We start from the raw sequence: 24,666 nt of genomic DNA on the forward strand, positions 1-24,666 counted from the left end.
CTGATGCTGGGAAAAGATCATTTTCTATTCTAAAGAAAGTGTCCAGCAAACATCGCTATTGATGCCTGAGGATATTAGAAATTCTCCCTGAAAAGAGAGATGCTAACGCTTATTTCAACTAAAAATCCTATGGGTATGGACAAAACAGTTCTTGTCAAACAGGGTAAATTTGACTGGGTAGTACAGCAAAATGCTTAGGAACTGAGGTTCAGTGGGAGAAATGGGTTTTAAGTCTTTGTCCTGCCACCTACTGGCTGTGACATTATTGACATCTTGAGGAGCATCAGAGTCCTTACCTATAAAATGGAATAATAATAGGACCTATCTTTTTGGCTTTCCAGGTGGTGCTAATGGTAAACAACCTGCCTGCCCATGCAGGAGATGTGGGTTTGATCTCTGGTTCGGGAAGATCCCCTGGAGGTGGGAATGGAAATGGAAACCCAGTCCAGTATCCTTGCCTGGAGAATTCCACAGAGAAGCCTGGCGGTCTGCAGTCCATAGGTTCGCAGAGTTGGACATGACGGAAGCAACTTAGCACACACGCATCTTTTTGGGTGTTAGGATAATCAGATAAAATAATCTGTGTAGAGACTTCCCTGGTGGTCCAGTGGTTGGGAGTCCACCTGCCAGTGCAGGGGACACAGGCTCAGTTCCTGGTCCAGGAAGATTCCACATGCCTCTGGACAACTAAGATCCTGTGCCACAACTACTGAGCCCAAGCTCTAGAGCCCCCACACCGCAACTCCTGAAGCCGGCGCCTACTGTCCATGCTCCACAAGAGAAGCCACCGTAATGAGAACCCCCATGCACCTCAAAGAAGACCCAACGCAGCCAAAAAAATAACTATCGTTTTAAAAATTAAACACAATGGAAAAATGCAGAAGTGGTCACAAATAAAGAAGAAGAATCCACCTTGTAAAGCAGGGGACACTGGAATTAAGATCTCACATGCTACATACCCAGAGCAACTGAGTCCAAGTGCTCTGGAGGCTCTGAGCCACAGCAAGAGCCCGAGTGCCACAACTAAGATCAATACAGCCACATAAATTTATATTTTTTAAAGATAAAGTGTGTAAAAGCATGAATACTGTGCTGTTTTTCAAAACACACGTTTATTGTGAGTTATTATCCATTGTCTTTTACTCATTTTCCTACTGGAGCATTACTGTGTGTTTCTTATTTACTTCTGTTCTTCAGTTTATGCTCAGCATAGTAGGCGCTGAATGAATCCTAGTCAGTAGTACCAGGGTGGATCCATAATCAGTCCACAGACCAAGTGCCTCCTGCTTACCCAGTCCGAAGCCGATCTCCAAGAATACTAAGCTTCAGGAGACTAGACTCTTGCTGAGAGACAGTAATCCATAGGTTGTTGTAGAGGTGCTCGCTCCAGAAGGGTGCGGAGATGTGTGAGTGTTGAATGAGTCACAGGAAACCAGGCCAAGAAAGATGGGAGGGGACTTTGTGGAGAGGACACTGCTGAATGAACGCACAGCAAATTGCCTGCGTGCATTGCAAGCCTGCATCAGAGTTTTAGTACTTGCTTGACTAGTCAGGTAACCTCTCAGAACCTCAGTTTATCTAAAAAGATGTATAAATATCTAGTATATGTCTACCCACTAGATTCAATGAAGTAATATTTGTAACTACTTCCTTGGCACTTCATCTGTCACAGAGTAAGTGTTCAATAAATGTTAGCCACTGTTATCACTATGTTCTAACAATTTTGTAATACCTTATAATTACGAACGGTGTCATTCCAAGAATAATTGTTTCCCTGGTCGCTGGACTGCGAAGAAGGGTTTCAGGATACGCTGCTTCAGGCTTGACGAGCTTTAAAGCAAGGAGGTTAGAGCCGGCTTGACAGTTTTTGTCAAGTGCTTGCGCGACATCGCCAAGTTCGGGGGGCGGGACCAGACTACGCGCGCAGAGCCGGACTCCCAGGATCACGTGCGCTGCGGCCCCTCCCCGGCCCGGCCCGTCCCCCGCGGCTGCGACAGCTGCGGCTGCGCCTGCGCGGAGCCCAGCGCCCTCTGCGGCGCGGTCCTCCGTGGAGGCGGCGCGAACGGCCAGGGGGCGGCGGATGGCTCTGCGGGGCCTGGCAGGCTCGGGGCCCGGCTCCCGAGGGCCGTTGGACGAGGCGGTGGCGGCGGACAAGGAGCGCGAGGCGCCGGCAGTGGTGGTGGCGGGAGCCACGCCAGAGGACGATGAAGAGGACGAGGGCCGCAGCCGGGGCCTGCTGCGCTGGGACGGCTTCTCAGCCTGGCTGCACTGCGTGTGTGTGGTGGGCTTCGACCTGGAGCTGGGCCAGGCCGTGGAGGTGAGGCCCGGCCGCACTTTGTCCCCGCGCCGGGGCGGCCCCGACAGAGCGTGTGACCCGCCGGCCGGCCGGGCTGGACCCCGGCCGCTGCGCATCCGGGCGTGGCCGGCAGCCCCTCCGCTGTCAGCCGGGCTGCGGTCCAGAGGCAGTTCCCGTGGGAGGATCGTGGGCTGTGGCTAAGGGTGAAAAGTTCTCTTTAGGCCCCTCCTAAATACTGGCTGATGATGGTCGTGTTTTCATTTTCCTTTAACCCGGTGTCACAGGAATAACTAGAATGGTTAGCGGCACCCGGAGAAAACCACAGGCAGGATGTTTGGGACTTTTTCAAGAAGCGAACAATGTCCCTGACATATGGTGAACTATAATATAGTAGCCAAACCTCACACAACCAACTTTTTTTTTTTTTTTAGACTCAGATTGTTTTGGTCATTTGCAGGGACTCTTAGAGCATTCCACTCAGCCTGAGCCATAATGCTTATCTCAGCAGAGGTTTTCGCCCTTTCCTGCCTTTGTTCCTCATTTCTGTTACTTCTTGATGTTGCTTCTGAAACGACCTGAAAGCTCCTACCAAGACAATCAGAAGGAAAATCGTTCGCTTGTGAATTTGTCGAGTTTTCAATCTTTATAGGGCCTTGTTAAAAGGCATTGTAATCTTAACTACTCTTGACATTATTTAGGGCCCCTTTTGTAGCATAAGGGATTACTTGTCTTTGTGCATCCAAGGAAAGAACGACCGATGCCTAGAAGATATCTTTGTTTTGGTGGCAATGACAGATTGTAATGAATCTTCTCATTCTGACTTCAGTGGCATGTGTTGTCTATGAAAACTGTCCAGGGATGTATTTCTTAATGTGGAGTGTGTAGTCAGCCTGTCATGTGTGTTATTTTATGCAGCTCGATACACATTGCGTGCTTGTGCTTAGTTGCTCAGCTGTGTCTGACTCTGCCAACCTTTAGACTGTAGCTCGCCAGACTCCTCTGGTCATAGGATTTTTTATGCAAGAATACTAGAGTGGTTGCCATTTCCTTCTGCAGGGGAATCTCATGACTAGGGGATCGAACCCACGTCTCCTGTGTCTCCTGCGTCGGAGGCAGATTCTTTACCTGCTCAGCCATTGTAAGATCTAGGTATTATCCTGGTTTCTGGGCATACGTATATGAAGAATATACTATAACATATTTGTAGATTAAGACTAAATTTAGAAGAGAATCAAGAATTAATCACACTAGAGGATAGGGCTAAATGTAGTGCTTGGCGCATTACAGTGTTCAATAAAAAACTGATAGTACATAAACAGCACTTTAAGGTGAAAATAATAGTTCCCAAGACTATAAAAAAGAGATTTGTAAATCATCTATCATTTACATTGACATATTAACCTGAAACTATATGTATAGAGTAGAATACAATTTAGTCAGAAAGATAACATTTTTAAATAGTTAAAAGAGATCCATTCAGACTCACCATTTGGGCATTCTTTATAACACTTCTGTGTTTTTTCTGACCAAATAAACAATACTTAGCAAGTATTGGGAGAAGGCAGCAGCAACCCACTCCAGTACTCTTGCCTGGAAAATCCCATGGATGGAGGAGCCTGGTAGGCTGCAGTCCATGGGGTTGCTAATAGTCAAACACGACTGAACGACTTCACTTTCACTTTTCACTTTCATGCATTGGAGAAGGAAATGGCAACCCACTCCAGTATTCTTGCCTGGAGAGTCCCAGGGACTGAGGAGCCTGGTGGGCTGCTGTCTATGGGGTCACACAGAGTTGGCCATGACAGAAGTGACTTAGCAGCAGCAGCAGCAAGTATTGAGGTACTCAAAAAATGTGAATCCCTGAGACTATTTAGACTATTTTGAATTTCATTTCCTATTTCTTTAGGTCTCTGGGTTTTTTTTTTTTGAAGGTCCAAGATGCAAATAAGTTACAAACTTCATGAGCTCTCGCCATTAGGAAAATAGTAATACAAATTTTGTATATGCTTCTACTAACTGTCTAAGGAGCATTTATGGACCTCCTGATCCTTTGTCCTCAGATTAAGAATCACTGATTTTAGAAAGGGTGAGGGTGGAGAAGGTTCCCTAATAAAGGATTCCAAGAAAAATACATTAAGAGGTAACACAATTTAATTTTGTTTTCTTTTCCCGAGAAGTGTAGAATATTGCCACTTTTAAAATGAAGAAAAAAAGTATAAATTAACAATATAACAAGATAGTAGAAGTATATATTTCATTTTCCATTATGGCCATGGATGCATGCTAAATTGTTTTAGTCAGTGTCCGACTCTTTGCAGCCCTATGGACTGTAGCTTGCCAGGCTCGTCTGTCTGGGATTCTCCAGGCAAGAATACTGGAGTGAATGTCTGTGCCCTCCTCCAGGGGATCTTCCCGACCCAGAGATCGAACTTGTGTCTCTTAATGCCTCCTGCATTGGCAGGTGGGTTCGTTACCACTAGTGCCACCTGGGAAGCCCCATTACCACCGTATCAAGGCCAGAAATGGACAGGAGGGGTGGCTGTAATGGGGCAAAAAAGCTAAGTGTGGAATTGTGTTGGGTAAATGGATTAATAGCCTCAGCCCTACTTCCTATAATGAACAACTATAGGGATTCAGAAGGGAAGTTAATTGAAAAATAACTTAAAAACTAAGTTTGGACAGTATATCCGCCACCTCAGTCCTGTTATCAGAAATGCAGTTACTGAGTCTTAAGTTTGAGAGAGACTTAACAAGTCTGTTCTGCCATGACAGAAAGTACCATTTGCAAATTTTAAACAAATGCCTAAACAATGCCACTTACTTAAGCTTAAATCCCTGCTTAAGTAGAGTATTGATCAAGAACTTAGATTCTAAAGCTGGACTTCGTAGGCTTGAATCACTGTGACTCAGGGCATGTTACTTAGCTTTCCTGAGCCTTACGCTCCTCTGTGACAGGTTAACAGTGCCTTTATCATGGCATTGTTGTGGGGGTTAAATAACAATGTTGATGAAGCATCCAAGTGCCTTGGGTTCAGTAAGATCTATGTAAGTCTGTGTTTGGGAAGCACTGAAAATCTCTTTTTCAATGAAGAGAACCCCCTAAGTTTAGCTTTGTGGAGATGAGGCCTTTAAACCTTAGTTTTCTCACCAGAAAAATGAAGTTGAAATACTAGAATCGGTTTTGTTTTGTTTTAAATTGGGGAGCTTTCTCTGTGTAAAAGAAAAAAGTCAGATGTACCTTAGTGGCTAATCTCGTTGAAATGGGGCTTGTGTGTATATATTCTGTTTTGGACAACAGAAACTATCGCTTAGGGAAAAAAGGCACACTTGCTCAGGCCACAGAGGTACTTCAAGATGTCCAAGGTACAAACTAAAGGGACTTAGAGAAAATGGCTAGAATCCAAAACCAGGAAAGCCTCCTTTATGCTCGTGTTTATGGATTTTGTTCACGCTTTATGCTCCATTGCAAACTGACTTCTCTGCTTCTGTGATCTTTATGGCTAAGTTGCCCTTTTCAGCCACTTTAATGAAGAGAGTAAATGTCATTGCCATCCCAAACACCAGAGGAAGATACTCAGGCCTGGTTTGGGGTAGATTCTCAGTGTGCTACGATCAGCTGAAGACCTAAGTGGTTGGAGGAGTGGTCTGTGTTGCATAACATGTCCCCTGGCAACCCTGACCTAGAAGGGAACAGTGAAGGGGCTCTTTTGAGTTGGGAAGAGACCACAAAAGGTGTTGACTGCAGGAGGTGTGCTCAGCTTCTTTCTCGTCCCCTGAGATGGCCCTAGCATCACCACTGTGACACCATGCGTCCTGTGAAACAAGGTTTGAAATCTTCTGGATTTTATATACTCTATGTCACTTCCAGCTCTGTGAAATTACCTGATTATAAGGTAAAGCCTTCATTATCTGAATTTAGAATTGCCTCATTTATTCCATGTTTTTTTTTTTCCCCCCCTGATTGAGTAATAATATGCTCATTGTTGAAAATCTGGCAAGAAAGGAAATTATAAATAGTAGAAAGCAGCACTCATAATTATACTAAGAGATTGATATTTGGCATTTTTGTTAGTGCCTTTTTTTTCTTTACATAATTTTGTATCTGTCAAGGACAAATTTGAATATTAAGAGCAGCAATCCTCTCAAATTTAAGTAAAGAGAAATTGATTGTAAGGAGTCTTTGGGAACCCAGTTGCAGGAAGCAGGGTTGAACCTCATGGGATTTGGAAAGCCCCAGGATTTTGCCTTTGTCTCTATGGAGCTGTGTGGTCTTTTGTCTCTGCTTCTCTTTGCCTGTCTCTTCCATTCTTTGTGCTGAGGCTGGTTTCCTCTGCAAGGATCTCAATTTCTGCTCCCCCATTTCACCTGACTTTGGGTTTCCATCGTACTGATTTTAGCCAAGCTTCTACTTTTGTATTCTGGTGCCAGGCAGAAGCTCAATTCAAATACTAGAGTATCTGATTGGTTCAGCATGGGTCAGATGCTCCCTTTTGTTTAGTCAGCTGTGGTAAGGAGACAGGGTTTCCGTAGTGGCCACTTAGGTTCACCCCAGCAAAAGGAAGGGACACTTCGAAGCATGGTCTGGGCAGCAGTCTCCCAAACAGATCTGCTTTAAGAGTCTGCCTTTATTGATAAGGATTCTCATAAACAATTTGCCATAGCATTAAAGATTCTTCATAAATATAATTTTATGGACTACCACTTATTTAACTATTTCCCCTAATTTAGATATTTAGTAATTTCTATTTTTCTTCACATTGTGAAGAGTTGTTTGCCACCTGTACACTCTTCCTTAGAGATGGTCTTCATTTTTGAGAGCCTTTAAATCCCTGGGTTAGGAAGATCCTCTTGAGAAGGAAACGGCAGCCCACTCCAGTATTCTTGTCTGGAAAATCCCATGGATACAGGAGCCTGGTGGGCTGTAGTCCATGGGGTCACAAAGAGTCGAACATGACTGAGCAACTGAGCACACATACAGGCTCATATGCAAATCATGTGAACTCATAGAACATGTAGAACATCATAGGAGGTAACGTCCCTGGTGGCTCAGAGGTTAAAGCGTCTGCCTGGAATGCGGGAGACCTGGGTTCAATCCCTGGGTCGGGAAGATCCCCTGGAGAAGGAAATGGCAACCCACTCCAGTATTCTTGTCTGGAAAATCCCATGGATACAGGAGCCTGGTAGGCTACAGTCCATGGGGTCACAAAGAGTCGGACACGACTGAGCGACTTCACTTTCACTTTCACTTTCTTGAACCTCTCCAGCCTGTGATTTTATGAGTTGAGAAATCATTGGTGGCTTTCCCCCTCTTGAAGGCCATGACCTATCAACTTGTTGGACAGAATTTCAATCTAGTGCAAAGAACACAAGCTTGGGGTGTTGAACATATGCTAACAGATTTTTGGCCAGTTTCTTCAGTTCTCTGAGTCTCATTTTCCTCAACTATAAAATGGGAAAATAATATCCTGCAAATGTTACTGGAGGTACTAAGTGAGATAAAAGCATGTAAAAATTAATGTCTGTCATTTAATGCATGCCCAGTATGTTAGCTGCTTTTTATAATTAGCGTCCTCATACATTCAATAACCAGTGTGGGACTATCTTGGCTATTCTGTCACTCCTATTGTTTTGCCTTAAATTTATTTAAAAAATACACAGCTTTGGATGTGAATCATCCAAGCTAACCTTGTGTAAGTCACAAGTATTTAAAGCACTTTCTGGGAATCAAGTTTTGTAGGTTTCACTTTGCTGATTATCTATGACATAACCTATTTCTATGTACATATAGTTTGTATTTCACCTCTTTGATGAAGAGAATTTCAGGTCAGTTAAATTAGATATTAAGAAAAGGTGGTAAGAATACACAGAAGAACTGTACAAAAAAAGATCTTCACGACCCAGACAGTCACAATGGTGTGATCACTGACCTAGAGCCAGACATTCTGGAATGTGAAGTCAAGTGGGCCTTAGAAAGCATCACTCCAAACAAAGCTAGTGGAGGTGATAGAATTCCAGTTGAGCTATTTCAAATCCTGAAAGATGATGCTGTGAAAGTGCTGCACTCAATATGCCAGCAAATTTGGAAAACTCAGCAGTGGCCACAGGACTGGAAAAGGTCAGTTTTCATTCCAATCCCAAAGAAAGGCAATGCCAAAGAATGCTCAAACTATCGCACAATTGCACTCATCTCACACGCTAGTAAAGTAATGCTCAAAATTCTCCAAGCCAGGCTTCAGCAATATGTGAACCGTGAACTTCCTGATGTTCAAGCTGGTTTTAGAAAAGGCAGAGGAACCAGAGACCAAATTGCCAACATCCACTGGATCATGGAAAAAGCAAGAGAGTTCCAGAAAAGCATCTATTTCTGCTTTATTGGCTATGCCAAAGCCTTTGACTGTGTGGATCCCAATAAACTGTGGGAAATTCTGAAAGAGATGGGAATACCAGACCACCTGACCTGCCTCTTGAGAAATCTGTATGCAGGTCAGGAAGCAACAGTTAGAACTGGACATGGAACAACAGACTGGTTCCAAATAGGAAAAGGAGTTCGTCAAGGCTGTATATTGTCACCCTGTTTATTTAACTTATATGCAGAGTACATCATGAGAAACGCTGGGCTGGAAGAAGCACAAGCTGGAATCAGGATTGCCGGGAGAAATATCCATAACCTCAGATATGCAGATGACACCACTCTTATGGCAGAAAGTGAAGAAGAACTCAAAAGCCTCTTGATGAAGGTGAAAGAGGAGAGTGAAAAAGTTGGCTTAAAACTCAGCATTCAGAAAACGAAGATCATGGCATCTGGTCCCATCACTTCATGGGAAATAGATGTGGAAACAGTGTCAGACTTCATATTTTTGGGCTCCACAATCACTGCAGATAGTGACTGCAGCCATGAAATTAAAAGACGCTTACTCCTTGGAAGAAAAGTTATGACCAACCTAGATAGTATCTTCAAAAGCAGAGACATTACTTTGCCAACAAAGGTCCATCTAGTCAAGGCTATGGTTTTTCCTGTAGTCGTGTATGGATGTGAGAGTTGGACTGTGAAGAAGGATGAGCGCCGAAGAATTGATGCTTTTGAAGTGTGGTGTTGGAGAAGACTCTTGAGAGTCCCTTGGACTGCAAGGAGATCCAACCAGTCCATTCTGAAGGAGATCAGCCCTGGGATTTCTTTGGAGGGAATGATGCTAAAGCTGAAACTCCAGTACTTTGGCCACCTTATGTGAAGAGTTGACTCATTGGAAAAGACTCTGATGCTGGGAGGGATTGGGGGCAGGAGGAGAAGGGGAAGACAGAGGATGAGATGGCTGGATGGCATCACTGACTCGATGGACGTGAGTCTGAGTGAACTCCGAGAGTTTGTGATGGACAGGGAGGGCTGGCGTGCTGCGATTCATGGGGTCGCAAAGAGTCGGATGGCATCACTGACTTGATGGACATGAGTCTGAGTGAACTCCGAGAGTTTGTGATGGACAGGGAGGGCTGGCGTGCTGCGATTCATGGGGTCGCAAAGAGTCGGACACGACTGAGCGACTGAACTGAACTGAAATTATAAAAAGCAGGATAGTTTATAATCATTTGATTATTGATCCTCCCTCAACCTTTTTTATTTTTCCCTAACAAATTGAAGATAAAGCTCTGCTCTTGGGTAAACTTAGGCCGATTTTGAAAGAGCATTTAGCAGAACTGACTCTCCTTTCTTTCCCTTCTGTTTTTGTTTTTTTTGAGTCACTGCTTATGTATTCCTCCTTATCCCCTAGCAAAGTAGAACCTAGAGTAGTCATCACAGTTTTCTGTATCTTAGGAAAGTTTCTGTTTATTTTCTGAGAAGGATAAAGGCAGTTATGTGAAAGGTGTTCTTTGTTTCTTTCTCTCTTCTGGTGACTTAAAGCCTCAGTGTTTGATCCTCAGCATGTTCACTGTTTTAATCGAAATGGGTGTGTGTAATTGCATGTTATACTGTCTCATTGAGCCATCTATTCAGATATTTATTGGACAACTGCCATATCCAAACATTGGTATGTTCTGTAGATAAAGCCTTGATCATCTCTTCCTTCATTGAGATTAGAGTCTAGCGTGGAAGGTAGGCCATGCCACAGTGAAGGTTAGGATAGGATATGCAGGGTATTAATAATGGCCTTTGACTTCCCTTGTGGCTCAGTCAATAAATAATATGCATGCAGTGTAGGAGATCTGGATTCCATCTCTGGGTCAGAAAGATGCCCTGGAGAAGGATATTGCCTTCTTGCCTAGGAAATCCCATGGACACAAGCTATAGTCCATAGTGTTGCCAGAGTCAAACACGACTAAACCACCACGACCAATAATGGCCTTTAAATTTCGTTGTGAAATAGTAGCAGTTCATGGTAACTTGATGTAGCTCTATTATTTGAGATTTAAAACCTTAGTGACCCTTTGAGCTTCTTAGGCTCCCAGATTCTACAAGGGCTTCTTTGGTGGTAGTAATCTCCAATTCCTACCCTGGTAGCTCAGATGGTAAAGAGTCTGCCTGCAATGCAGGAGATCCGGGTTCAATTCTTGGGTCAGGAAGATCCCCTGGAGAAGGAAATGGCAGTGCACTCCAGTATTCTTGTCTGGAAAATTCCAAGGACGAAGGAAACTGGTGGGCTACAGTTGGACATGACTAAGTGACTAACATTTTCACTTTCACTTTCATTTTTCAGTCTCTAATTCAGTTATTAAATTATATAATCTGGAGATAATCTGGGAAGTTCTACTGTCAAGTTCTTTCACCAGTACTTTATGTTTTATACTTGCTATGATGATTGATGTGAAATATGGAAAACTGTATCTAAACTTTACTCTTTAAAAAACTATTTTTTTAATTGGAAGAAAATTGCTTTACGCTGTTGTGTTGGTTTCTGCCATAGAACAATACAACAACACAAATCAGTCATAATTATATATATATATATATAAAATACATCTATATATGCTCCTTCCCTCTTGGGCCTCCCTTCCCTTCTCCCATAACAGCTTCCCACTGACAACCTATTTTACACATGATTAATTTTACTCTTTTTTTGAGAGAAGTGCTTTACTGTCCATTCCATGTTCAAACTATCTGGTTTTCTAGTAGCATAATTTACATTAGATCAGCAAGCAGAAATTTTAGACTTGAGGATACTATGATTTCTGGCTATTTTTTCCACTTTTTAAAATCAGTAAACATTTTCATTGAAGTGTAACATAAAAAAGTATACAAATCCTAAGTCTGTATTTTGGTGAATTTCCATTAAGTCAATGTGCCATATCACTGCAGTAGAGATCAAGAAGCAATATTATTACTGCCCTCAAATTTCCCTTAAGTCCACTTTCAGTCATGACCCGTTTCCCTTTCCCTTCTGCCCCTGGCAACCACTATCTGATTTGCCTCTCTGCATTCTCTTTTTCTGTATATTTCATATGAATGGAATCATAGAACATGTGGCCTTTTGTGTCTGGCTTCTTTCACTTAGTATGTATTCAAGGTTCATCCTTGTTGTAGAATGTATTGGTACTTCATTCCTTTATATGGTTGAGTTTTATACCATTATTTGGATATATCACATTTTTTAAATTTATTCATCATTTGATGAAAATTTAGATTGTTTCCACTTTTTGGCTATAATGAATAGTGCTGCTATAAACATTCATATACAGGTTTTTGTGTGAATGTATGTTTTCACTTCTCTTGAATCTATACACCTACAAATAAAATTGCTGAGACATATGGTAATTCCATGTTTAAGTTTATGAGAAACTATTAAATGGTTTCCCAATATGACTTCATTTTTTCTGTTTTCATCAATAATGTATGAGGGTTCTTATTTCTCCATATCCTTGCTACCACTTTGTCTGTCCTTTCGATTACAGCCATTGTAGAAGTATGAGGTGGTGTCTTACTGTAATGTTATCTGTACTTCCCTAATGAGTAATGACATCGAGTATCTTTTCATGTACTTATTGGCCTTTTGTATGAGAAATGTCTAATGAAATCCTTTGCCCATTTAAATATTGGGTTATTTGACTTTTTATTGTTGAAATGTAAGAAATCTTTATGGATCCTGTAGCCTAGGCCTGTGTCAGATTTATGATTTGCATCCATCCACCCAACCATCTGTCTCTCCATCTTCTCTATCAATATGGACTCAAGGATACTTATTTTATTATTTGGGTTACTACTGTTGTTTATGTTTTTGGTCAGATTTTTCCAGTTTTGAGCATTGGTACCTTTTTTTTTTCTTTCAGATTGGTTTCTGTGTCCAGAAAATCATGCCTCCCCCTTTTTAAGCACTTCTTTTCTTTCTGGCACCACAAGATGCTCTTGGCTCATCTTATATTTTTCCTGCCCCAGCTGTGTTATCAGCTACCTCTCCAAGGAGCCCTGATTCTTTTTACTGAAGAATGATACTTAGCAATCGACATTTGGATTTTTGGTGTACTTATTGCTACTGGATGTCATTGCTTTATTTTTCATATTTAAAAGTCTCTTAAAAGAGATATCATATTATATTTACTATATCCTAAAATATTTTTCAGCCAGTTAATTACATAATACCAGTTGAAAAATGTAGACTTGTTTTTTTGCCTATAAACAATTTCCATTTGCAGTACACTTTATTGTTTGTTCATTGAAGACCTAATTCTCATTGTGTTTTGAATTCATGCTCTCCTTAAGGTCATGATGATGCTTATATACAAGTTGATGTTTCTGTAGGAGATCAAGGCAAGTATTTCTGGGGAAATGCAGTCTCAGGTATGGAATACCACTCAGGGTCATGTGGTAGAGACAAACACGTAGTCACATATGTCAGGTTGACACCCATTTGCACACAACTTGGGTGCATGGCAGGAATGAATTTTTTCCATGTCCCAGTGATACTGGCTGTAAGTTAGCTGGTATTCCTAATTTTCCTCCTCCTGGGACCATGATTATTTTCATACTGAGGTGGGAATGGTAGGTATATAAGGGCAAATAGCAGAGAGATGTACCTTTGAATACACCCATTTAAAACATTTTGTAATACTATTTTCCAGCAGATATATTAATATTTTTCTTAGGCATATTTTTTTCTGTCATATCATGATGTGAAATATGTGATCATATTTTGTTGCTGTTCAGTTGCTCAGTCGTGTCCAACTCTTTGTGACCCCATGGACTGCAGCATTCCAGGCTTCTCTGTCCCTCACTGTCTCCCAGAGTTTGCTCAAATCATATCCATTGAGTCAGTGATGCCATCCAACCATCTCATCTTCTGTCACCCCCTTCTCTTCCCGCCCTCAACCTTTCCCAGCATCAGGGTCTTTTCCAATGAGTTAGCTCTTTGCATCAGGTGATCCAAGTATTGGAACTTCAACTTCAGCATCAGTCTTTCCAGTGAATTCTCAGGGTTGATTTCCTTTAGGATTGACTGGTTTAATCTCCTTGCAGTCCAAGGGCTCTCAAGAGTCTTCTCCAACACCACAGTTCAAAAGCATCAATTCTTTGCTGCTCAGCCTTCTTCTTGGTCCAATTCTCAAATCCATACATGACTACTGAAAAAATCATAGCTTTGACTAGATGGACCTTTGTCAGCAGTGATGTCTCTGGTTTTTAGTACACTATCTAGATTTGCCATAACTTTTCTTCCAAGAAGCAAGCATCTTTTAATTTCATGGCTGCAGCACCATCTGCAGTGATTTTGGAGCCCAAGAAAATAAAGTCTGTCACTGTTTCCATTGTTTCCTCATCTATTTGCCATGGAGTGATGGGACTAGATGCCATGATTTTAGTTTTTTGAATGTTGAGTTTTAGGCCAGCTTTTTCACTTTCCTCTTTCACCTTCATCAAGAGGCTCCTCAGTTCCTCTTCACTTTCTGCCATAAAGGTGGTGTCATCTGCATATCTGAGGTTATTGATATTTCTCCTGGCAATCTTGATTCCAGCTTGAGCTTCATCCAGCCTGTTATCATATTTAGGCCTTAATAATTATATCAAATAAAACTTAATTTTCTCTTGGGTTATTAACTGACCACCTCTCTCTCCCCTTTTTGTTGTAACATGGGAGATCTTAACATAGGTAACAAAACCAGACTGACATTAGTTGATTCTCTCTATCTCCCTTTGATGCCTCCTAGGAATGCCAGTGGCTGGGGGGACAGAGATGCCTTTACTTGAGCTATGGAGTGAGAAAACTTCAAGTGAGAGGCATCTCCAGGTTCTGGAGCCAATCTACAGTTGGTTAATTCCCATGTAGGTATCAGGAGCTAACTGACCAAACTAATAGTCATTGCCCAAACTTCTATTTTCCTGGAGGAGGGCATGGCAACCCACTCCAGTATTCTTGCCTGGAGAATGCCCATGGACAGAGGAGCCTGGTGGGCTACAGTCCATGGGGTCACAAAAGAGTCAGACACAACTGAGCGACTAAGCACAAACTTATTATTTAAGCTTTTTTTTAAAAAGCAAAATAAAGTATGTACATAGAAAACAATTCTAGTAATGGTGGCAATTTGTGCACTTCCATATACTTGGTGGTGGTTACTTTTCTTTCTTTTGTTTTTTAAATAGGGAGTTGAGGTTTTTAAAGTTAAGTATGAATTTTTCTGATCTTAAGTACAGTGTGGCCATTTATATTTATAGCATATAAATATGCATTGTTTCTTTTACAACATCATATTTGTTCCAAAATAAGACACTGAGTAGTTCTAACAGAATACATTAAAATGAAATTCTAGATACTATTTGACAGTCTAGTACAATCAGAATTTTTAAAAGGTGGACTTTTTATTTATTTATTTATATTTTGCCCTTGCTGTGCGGCTTCTGGGATCCTACTTGCCTGATCAGGGGTTGAACCCAGGTCCCCTGAAGTGGAAGGGTGGAGTTCTAATACTGGGCCACCAGGGAATCCCATAAAAGGCAGACTTGGATAGATTATGCAGTTTTCATATCTTTAAAAAAAGTTACTTATTAATAAATATATATAGCATATATAAGCCCCTTAAATATATACATCCATACACATATATACATGTTTTATGTATATATATATATATTTAAGGTACTGCTATATGTGGGTAAAACATAGCAATATTGTTTTTTATATTATCATGCTAATATTTTGAAACTTAAGAAACCAAAATCCAAAGGAACCATGGTTGATGTCTTCATGTAATACCAAAAAATTTAACTTTGTATATTTGCTTTTCAATTGATGTTTTGATTTGAGGAAATAAAAATTTGAAGGGCATTCACATAAAAGTGATTTTAGAGCCTAAGTTTGAGCTGTTACAGACCACTAAACTTGTCAATATGTTTTAGACCAGCAAACTCTAGTGTAATTTACATGTAATGAGATTTTCATAAATATGGCTAAGTAGATTATAAGTTTGCCATTTCTCCTTTAAAGGTAACAAGGAAAATGATCTCAAGGTGAAGCAGGGGAGATCTATGTATACTTAAAGAAGACAACATTTTACTAAATACTGAGTTGTCAAATAGAACTAATGTGAGAGTATATCCACTGATTGGAGAAATATTTCTTTAGTGTCTACTATGCACCAGAAACAGTTCTAGGTGTGAAGAGAGTTGAACAAAACAGACCAGTTTCTTACCTTCATGAGTTGTGGAGACAGAGGTTAAGTCAGCTTGGTCACAACATGGGATACAAAGCAAAACAGAGCAAATATTCAGTTGGTGTCGTTCTCTCTTCCAGGAATAGAATGGGTGTTTTCATGTGACATATCAGCCCTGTAGATCCACCCCATACCCCTGAATTGAGAAGCAGTGTATGTCACGTCCTGGCTGTGGGGAAAGAGGGTTGCGATTGCATGTTAGCGAGTGCCACTATGGGTGGGATGAGGAGTGGTGCTTGTGTACTTTGATATCAGACAGACCTAAGTTCAAGGCCTGGCTCTGGCACCTACTAAATGAAAAAATTTTAGGAGAGTTATGTAACCAATGTGTACTTGTGCCCTTTTCTGTAAAGATAAGAAGAATTGACAGAGTTGTTATGAAAACTGCTGCTGCTGCTGCTGCTGCTGCTAAGTCGCTTCAGTCGTGTCCAACTCTGTGCGACCCCATAGACGTCAGCCCACCAGGCTCCCCCATCCCTGGGATTCTCCAGGCAAGAACACCGGAGTGGGTTGCCATTTCCTTCTCCAGTGCATGAAAGTGAAAGGTGAAAGGGAAGTCGCTCAGTCGTGTCTGACTCTTAGCGACCCCATAGACTGCAGCCTACCAGGCTCCTCCATCCATGGGATTTTCCAGGCAAGAGTACTGGAGTGGGGTGCCATCGCCTTCTCCGGTTATGAAAACTAGAAACACTAAAAGATGCTCAGAAAAGGTTAATTCTCATCTTTTTATTTTACCTTAGTTTTCTTATATGTAAAATGGTGATACCATTTTACTAGCCTTGTCTATTATTGTGAGAACTAAATAAATAAATATGTAAAACCACTTTAATACGGTTTATCATGTGCTATCTTTCTCTCTCTTTCTGTAGTCGCTAAGTTATGTCCGACTCTTGTGACCCTATGGACTGTAGCCTGTTAGGCTTCTCTGTCCATGGGATTCTTCAGGCAAGAATACTGGAGTGGGTTGCCATTTCCTTCTCCAGGGGATCTTCCTGACCCAAGAATTGAACCTGAGTCTCCTGTATTGCAGGCAGATTCTTTACCGGCTGAACTATGAGGGAAGCCCCATTATGTGCTATTACTATATGTTATTTCTAGAAATGTAAGATTTTCAGACTCTTGGACAACTGCAGAATAGAAGAACTCATGGATTCTTCCAGAATTGAGAAGCCATGGATACTCACATTAGCAAGCCAGTATTAAAACAGTTCAGCTACATTTTGTGTGATTTTTTTCACCTTTTGATTATCAGCCACTAGCTAACCTGCTCCTCAGAGTACCCCTATCTTCTTCACATTCCAGAGAATCTGTACTGGCCCAACTTGGGCACTGATATTTGGGCAGAATTTTCATGCCCAGCCACATCTGGGCAGTTGATTGATGTATAGAGTGGGTGCTCTTGGGTCTGGTGTTTGCCAGTGCTTGTTGTAGCCTCATCTTGCTTCCTTTGTGGGGGCTCTGAGGCAGGAGTTTCCCTCAGAAGGTGGCTGTGGTCACTGCAGGCACTAAATGGAGCTGTCTAGGAAAGTGTTCTGATTATTTAAAGGGATTGGAGAAATTGGGATAGGCTTTATGGCAGGAAGATGGCCTCTGATATTTCTTAAACTGCAGGTAATTATTTTTTTCCTTTTCATTTTACTTTTAATAAGTAATGATTTGTATTTCTTGGAATCAATTGAAAATTATTTCTTGAAGTAGCTACCAGCTGGTAGCTCAAGATCTCTTTAGATTTTAGGCTACAAAAAAAAGACTTTATAAACTTTGAATTGCTGGCAATTCAATTGGTAAATTTTTAAAAACTTTTTACTGGAGTTTAGCTGACTTATAATGCTACGCTCATTTAAGGTATACAGTAAAGTGAATCAGTTATATGTATACATATACCCACTCTTTTTTACATTTTTTTCTCATATAGGCCATTACAGAGAGCTGAGTAGAGTTTCCTATGATGTTCCTTATTGGAAGTGAAAGTGAAGTGAAAGTTGGCTCAGTTGTGTCCGACTCTTTGTGACCCCATGGACTATACAATCCATGGAATTCTCCAGGCCAGAATACTGGAGTGGGTAGCCTTTCCCTTCTCCAGGGGATCTTCCCAACCCAGGGATGAAACCCAGGTCTCCTTCATTGCAAGTGGATTCTTTACCAGCTGAGCCACAAGGGAAGCCCAAGAATACCAGAGTAGGTAGCCTATCACTTCTCCAGAGGATCTTCCCAACCCAGGAATCAAACCAAGGTCTCCTGCGTTGTAGGTGGATTCTTTACCAACTAAGCTATCAGGGTAATGATCAGGTAGATATGAAAAAGATGGAACAATTTTATATATATATTTTTCAAAAATACTGGAGTGGGTAGCTGTTCCCTTTCCCAGGGGATTTCCCAACCCAGGTATTGAACCCAGGTCTCTTGCACTGCAGGCAGATTCTTTACCATCTGAGCTGCCAGGGAAGCCCATAGTCCTCATTAGTTAAATCTGTTTTGCATGTAGTAGTGTGTATGTATCAGTCCCAATCTCCCAGTTCATCCCTGCCCCCTGCCATTCCTGGTAAACCTACATTTGTGTTCTTTATCTATGACTCTACTTCTGTTTTGTAATTTAAGTTCATTTGTACCTTTCTTTTTTACATTCCACATATAAGCAATGCCATTTGATATCTGCCTTTCTGAGTCTGACTTATTTAGTATGACAATCTCTAGATCCATCTGTTTTGCTGCAAAGGGCATTTTTTTAATGGCTGAGTAATATTCCTTTGTATATACATACCACTTCTTTATCCATTCCTCTGTTAATGGACAGTTACGTTGCTTCCGTGTCCTGGCTATTAAGAATAGTGCATTTGGATGCATGTATCTTTTCAAATTATGGTTTTCTCTGGTGTATGCCCAGGAGGGGGATTGCTGGGTCATACGGTATTAATATTTTTAATTTTTTAATAAATCTTCATACTGTTCTCCATAGTGGCTGTTCGAATTTACATTCCCATCATCAGTGTAGAAGGGTTCCCTTTTATCCACAGGTAAATTATTCTTGATAACTCAAAATTTCACCCAAGTTTTAGAGATAACTTTGGTTTAAAACAATTTTTTTTTTTTTTTTTTTTGCCAAATGTAAACCCTACTCAATTCTCCCAGCTTCTCCCGTTTCACTGTTTTCACTGTGAACTGTTTCATGAAACGATTTGATAATAGCTGACTAGTATTTTAGAAGTCCCTACTAATGTTTGTAGTATATACTTCATATATTTATCTAACAAAGTTTACTCTCTTTTTCTTCCAGGTAATCTATCCTCAGCATTCCAGACTTACTGATAAAGAAGTAAGTGAATACATTGCTCTAGGTTGTTTACTGTTGTATTTCTGTTTTTATTGGTGTGTATGTGTCAGCATATATAGTTTTTGTTTTCTTTTTCAGAAAACCAATATTTGCTATTTGTCTTTTCCAGATTCAAATTCAGGTAACTATTTTTCATGTGGTGTTTCTGTTGAATTTTATATTGAGAATACTGATTTTGTTCTTAATATGTGAAAATTAATTAAAATAGCATAGTAGTCTAGCAAAGTCATTTTCAGCCTAATGGATTAGTGATTTTGATATCTAGTTTATGATGTCTAGTCACATCTTATGTTGGTGTTAGTTGTTCAACTTTTAAAGTAACTATTGTCTCGTAATGAGGTAAAAGAGCATGGAGCAATAAACTGTTGAAATAATAAGCCTGAAAATCAGCAACATTGGTGTGTTTGAGGATTTATAGGAAGTAGTTTTCTTTTAGTTCCAAGAACTCTGTAAAAGTAGGGATTTAAAAAATATCAGGGTGAACATGGTTATAAAGCCTGGCCATCAGTTATTTGCAAAAGTTTATGTGAGTTAGTATATATAAAGCATTCGGAATAGTGCTTGACTATAGAAAGTATTTTATAAGTGTTTGCTATTATTAAACGGTTTTGCTGGTCTCTTTCAAACTCTGTCTTTGTGTGACCCTAATTGTTGAAATCTTTCAGGTTGCCTTTTGTGTTTCACTTCAAAATAGTTTTTCAGGCTTAGAGTGACCAGAACACAACTTCTTAGACCACACAGTTAGAATACTGTGACTCAAAGGCACTTCAGATTCCTTTTCCTTTTGTGGTTACTTCTAATATCCTGTTAATTTAGTTTAGATAATCTGATTTGGGAGACATGACATTTTAGTTTTTTAAAGCATTTTCTCTTTTCCTTATAAATGCTCTAGAGATTTTCTCTATACATTTCGAACTCAGCTTTCATGAAATATGTAAGGAAAAAATAATTTAGTAAAAAAAGATGGCTTTGAGAAATCCCAGGAGGACTTTTGTTGTGACCTGGATTAACAGACTCTTTTTGCATGTTTTGCCTGTTAATGAAAGGATGTTAAAGCGCACACATGTAGTTCTGATTTAGTGAGTGTTGGATTGGACTTCCATGATTAAAGGTCAGCTGAGTTGTATGGATTACAGGATAAACAGACTTTATGTGATTGGAATCCCAGTGGATTACACTGCACACTCTTCTCTTTCAGATCATTCAGATCATGGCTGGTTTTCATGGCTGTCTTTCACCTCTCTACATGCGCATCAAAACTGAGAAGTTAATTGGATAGTCTTTTGTAGTTTTGTAGTCTGTATATGAGTCATTTTCTTATTGGAACGTAAACTCAAGTGTAAATCTGGAAAATGAGAATTTGTTCAGGGAATTCTCTGGCGGTCCAGTGGTTAGGACTCCATGGGGCCAAAAAGAAGAATGTGTTCAGTATTTTAGGCATTTGAATGACCCACGTATGTTTTGTAAAGCCTTTTTTATAGGCTGCACATCAAATGAAGTGTGCTTCTTTTTATTCAAAATATGGTTGGTGCTTAGAAGTAAAATCAACCTTGCCATTTTAACAGATGAATATTAATCTAGACAACAAGAGACTCTGCATTTTGTATATATTTGAGATCTCTATTCTCAATTGCGATTGTCCAAATAGTTTGTTTCACTTGTGCGTTCATTAAATGGAAATTGAAATCAGTACCATGCCAACTTTGGAATGGATTTGATTTTTCCCAAGATAGCTGAATTGTTGCAGAAGGTGGAGTAGAGCAATCTCTAGGAGAGAATCATAATCTAGCTTTAGTTTCCATGGTGCACACTCTAAAAAAAAGCAAAACAGCATTTAGAGTCTATGTTAAGTTATATAGATAAAGAAGAATTGGGGATTCTCAGTGGGAGGATTTGGCAGTCCACTTCCTTCCCCCACTACCAATACACACACCTAAGGTACTGTGACTTGAGAAAAAAGTTTTGTTTTTTTGTTTTTAGATTTCAGTCTTTTGTTCCATTTGAATGGCTTTTATCTTTAGGAACCTATGTTTAAAGGATGGTTTCTCTCTGATAAATATTTGTCAGCTATTTTTCTCATTATTTACTATAATATCATTTGGATATATGCATTCCTGATCCTTAGGCTGTGATGGATAGCCAAGGACTATAATCACCATGTTCTAAACCTGACCAGAGGGAAAACTCAGCATTAGTAGAGAGTTTCAAGTAAAGATGAATCCAAGGGAAAGATTAATCCTTATTCTGGATGGATTAGACGTAAGATAGTATTTGTCTCAACAGATTTTTTTTTTCCTCTGTAAACAGCTGGGATATCGTCATGTATTTTACACTTCTCAATAGTGAAAACAGTTCTCCTCACATTCTCACACTCATCTGTGTTGAAGGACAGTTTTGATTTTTAAAAAATTTCCAATCTGTTGTGGACCAGTGCTTTTACAGAATGCTATGCACATGAACTTTTAGAACCATGAAAAGGGGAAAAACCATATGAAAGTCCGGATTTGTCATGGGAATATCAAATTGCTGTAAGGGCTTCTAAATGTGTGCTCTCAATTTGAGTTTTTATTTTGTCATGTATTGTAACAAGAGTCAGTCTGTGGACTACACTTTGAGAAGCTCTGCTCTAAACTCCTGTTTCTCAGCATGTCCAACTTTCATCACAAAGAGAGTAACCACATAGAGTTGGAGGCCAGGAATGGAGCTCACGCTTAAAGTCTCATGTTTTCTTTTATTAGTCTTACTCTGATCTGCTCTATAGCTGTTTTCTGCTGAAATAAAAATACTCTGAAGTTGTCTCTTCCCTTTAGAAAAAAATATGTAAGTTTTTTTCCCTCAAATCTCAAGTAATATTTTTGATATGGGAAAGTGTCTTCTGTTTACCTGTAGCTTTGCAGGCTTGGTTTCATTGGCAGATGTAGAAGATAAAATCATCTGTGCCCTTGATAAATAGGAGGAGAGCTGTTTGTGGCATACTGCTTGGTGTTTGTATGGGAGTTGCTGAAACTGACAGGACTGGCCCAGAAACCAGTGAGTTCAGCAACTCTTCAGTCAGAGGGGTACTTTTTAGAAGGATTTTTTGTTTTTTGAGAGGAGAAAAGAAACTTTTGATTTGCTCCAGTTGGCAGTGAAGTACCATAAAAAAAAGATTTATGAGATACAGTTCACTCTTATAAAATGTACAAGTCAGTGATTTTTAGTACAGTCACAGAGTTGTGCAACTGTTATTGCCTCAGTCAGTTTTAGAAAATATTTATCACCCGCTCCATGCTCCATTGTTCTTCTCTTCCCCTCCCCTCACCCAGCCCCAGGCAACCACCTGTCTGCTTTCTGTCTCAATGAATTTACCTGTTCTGGATATTTCACATTAGTGGAAGTGGTGTTTTGAGGTCCATTTTAACTTGAAAGAACCAGTATGATATAATAATGGTCACGAGTATCAGCTCCAGATTCAGACTTCTCAAGGTTCTTCTTACTCTACCATTTAGCAGATTTATTTCTTCGGATGATTACCTAATTTTTCTGTGCCTCGAATTCCTCCTCACAAACAGGACTAACAGTGGGAACTTACCTGAGAAACATGAAGACCAGATGAGTTAATGTATCCAAAATGTTCCTGACAGTGCCTACCACAGAGGGAGCACTCATTGAAATGGGCGCTCAATTCATGTATTGAGCTGGGGGTGGGTGGAACCACTTCTGAAGCAGACAAAATAACGACAAAGTTTTGACCTGGAATTCTGTTTGATTTCGCTTCTAACAACTTAGTTGTTTGGAAAAGGATGTTGGAGGAAGGCTACAGGAACTTTCTTGGTATAAAGAATGTCGGATTATTCGTTTGTTTTCGAGGCTAGTAAAGATTATGTTAGATTAATTAAAGTAGAATTTTCCTCAGGCTTTGGGGGTTTGCTGAGCAAATCTGCCATTTCCTTATTACCTGCTACTTTTATCAAGGAAAGGATTTTTGTTGTTCTTAATCAAGAAGCCATGTAAAGGTATATTTTCTTTGGAGAGCTGCCATTTAATCTTAAAATTTGTGTAAATTCTTTATTCCTTTATTTTAATAAAGAAAAAGTAATTTCCATTTACTTTTTCCCATTTTTTGTTAATAATCAGAAAGCTGTGGCACACATTGCATGACTTTTAGGTCTTTTTGGATCTTTATAGATCTTCCGTTTTCTTAGTATATTGGGTAAGATGCTTGGAATTCAGTAGAATCATAGGTTGGTTGTGGAACTTTATTTTAGAATTATCGAACATAACTGCCGAAAGTGACTTTTAGGATGCCTCTTACTTTTGTTGACAAGTCACTTAGGCTAAGTAACCTGTAGAAGGTTAATTATTGATGGACCTGGGACTACTTCCCATTGATCGTGACTCCTTTTTCCTCAGATTGTAACTTTTCCTTCATGTTCACAGTCATACTTCACCATCATTCATGTGTAATCATATTTCTTACGTAGGGGTTCACTCTATTATTAAAAATAGGCGAACTGGATGGGTCATACTAACAAGGTAGATTTATTTTTGATGAGGTTGTAGGGTATCAGGATTGCCCCACCCTCCACAGGTATCGTTTTCTTAAAGGCAAATATAAACAACCTGGTTGCCCATCCGTTATGCCTCTTTTCCTGCCCCGTTAATAGTGAAGTCAGGATTGAGAACAAAGGTCTGCCCAGGTAAGGGGTTGATATTCCTTTAGTAACCTTTTGTGTGTGAAGGGACAGACTTCTGAAATATGAAATGGTAACCATTTACCTCAGTTCACAAAGACATTGGCTAAAGCTTTTGTGACCTGGTGATCTAGCTTCCTGACCAGTTCTGTACAACTTGCAGGTACAGCTGGCCACTGGGAAATTCTTACAGCATGCCCATGATTTGGAATGGAGCTGGGTGGGTAGGGATGAAGGCCTGTGGGAACTTAATTACTTTCTTTCCATAAAGCTCAGCATCCCTTCAGAACCTATATTTCTCTTTCTTAAAATCCATTGCATTTTCTCTGCTGTATCTTGCTAAGTGTCTCAGAGAAATTAGTGTGTACTTCTCAGTGGATCTTTCTGTCTTCTAAAGAGAAAAACTGAACCATCTGTGTATAAATCCGTTGGACTAAAACAATGCTATGAGTATTTTCCATTATTTCTGGTCTCATGTGTTTTCCTTATTATAAACCGTCAGCTGTAACAAGTAAAAAAAAAATGAATTGACTCACTCTCCAGTCCTCTTTGTTTCTTCCCTTCTCCACCAAAGAAATACTAGTTTCTGTAATTGCATGTAGGTATATAAACTGAGTTGCTTTTTAAAAAACTTAAATGTAATATCAAGCTGGGCTTCTCTGATAGCTCAGTTGGTAAAGAATCTGCCTGCAATGCAGGAAACGTGGGTTCGATCCCTGGGTTGGGAAGATCCCTTGGAGAAG

General features: G+C 40.2%; 1 protein-coding gene across 7 annotated transcripts in view; it reads left to right on the forward strand.

The window, feature by feature from the left end:
- Positions 1–2,010: 2,010 nt before the first annotated feature.
- Positions 2,011–24,666, forward strand: part of DENND6A (DENN domain containing 6A) — a 73,349-nt gene continuing 50,693 nt past the window's right edge. For 3 of the 7 annotated variants that reach the window (XR_009732509.1, XM_061396571.1, XM_061396572.1), the window contains exons 1-3: positions 2,017–2,317; positions 19,194–19,232; positions 19,329–19,371. Coding sequence is in view for 6 of the 7 variants with exons in the window: in XM_061396571.1 (XP_061252555.1) it covers positions 2,081–2,317; positions 19,194–19,232; positions 19,329–19,371 (319 nt within the window). In the remaining variant the exon portion in view is untranslated. Of the gene's footprint in view, positions 2,318–19,193; positions 19,233–19,328; positions 19,372–24,666 lie in introns of all 7 variants that reach the window. The other 4 variants (XM_061396567.1, XM_061396569.1, XM_061396568.1 and 1 more) reach the window with 3 other exon arrangements.

This window comes from Bos javanicus, chromosome 22 (assembly GCF_032452875.1).
Source record: "Bos javanicus breed banteng chromosome 22, ARS-OSU_banteng_1.0, whole genome shotgun sequence".
Taxonomy (NCBI): domain Eukaryota; kingdom Metazoa; phylum Chordata; class Mammalia; order Artiodactyla; family Bovidae; genus Bos; species Bos javanicus.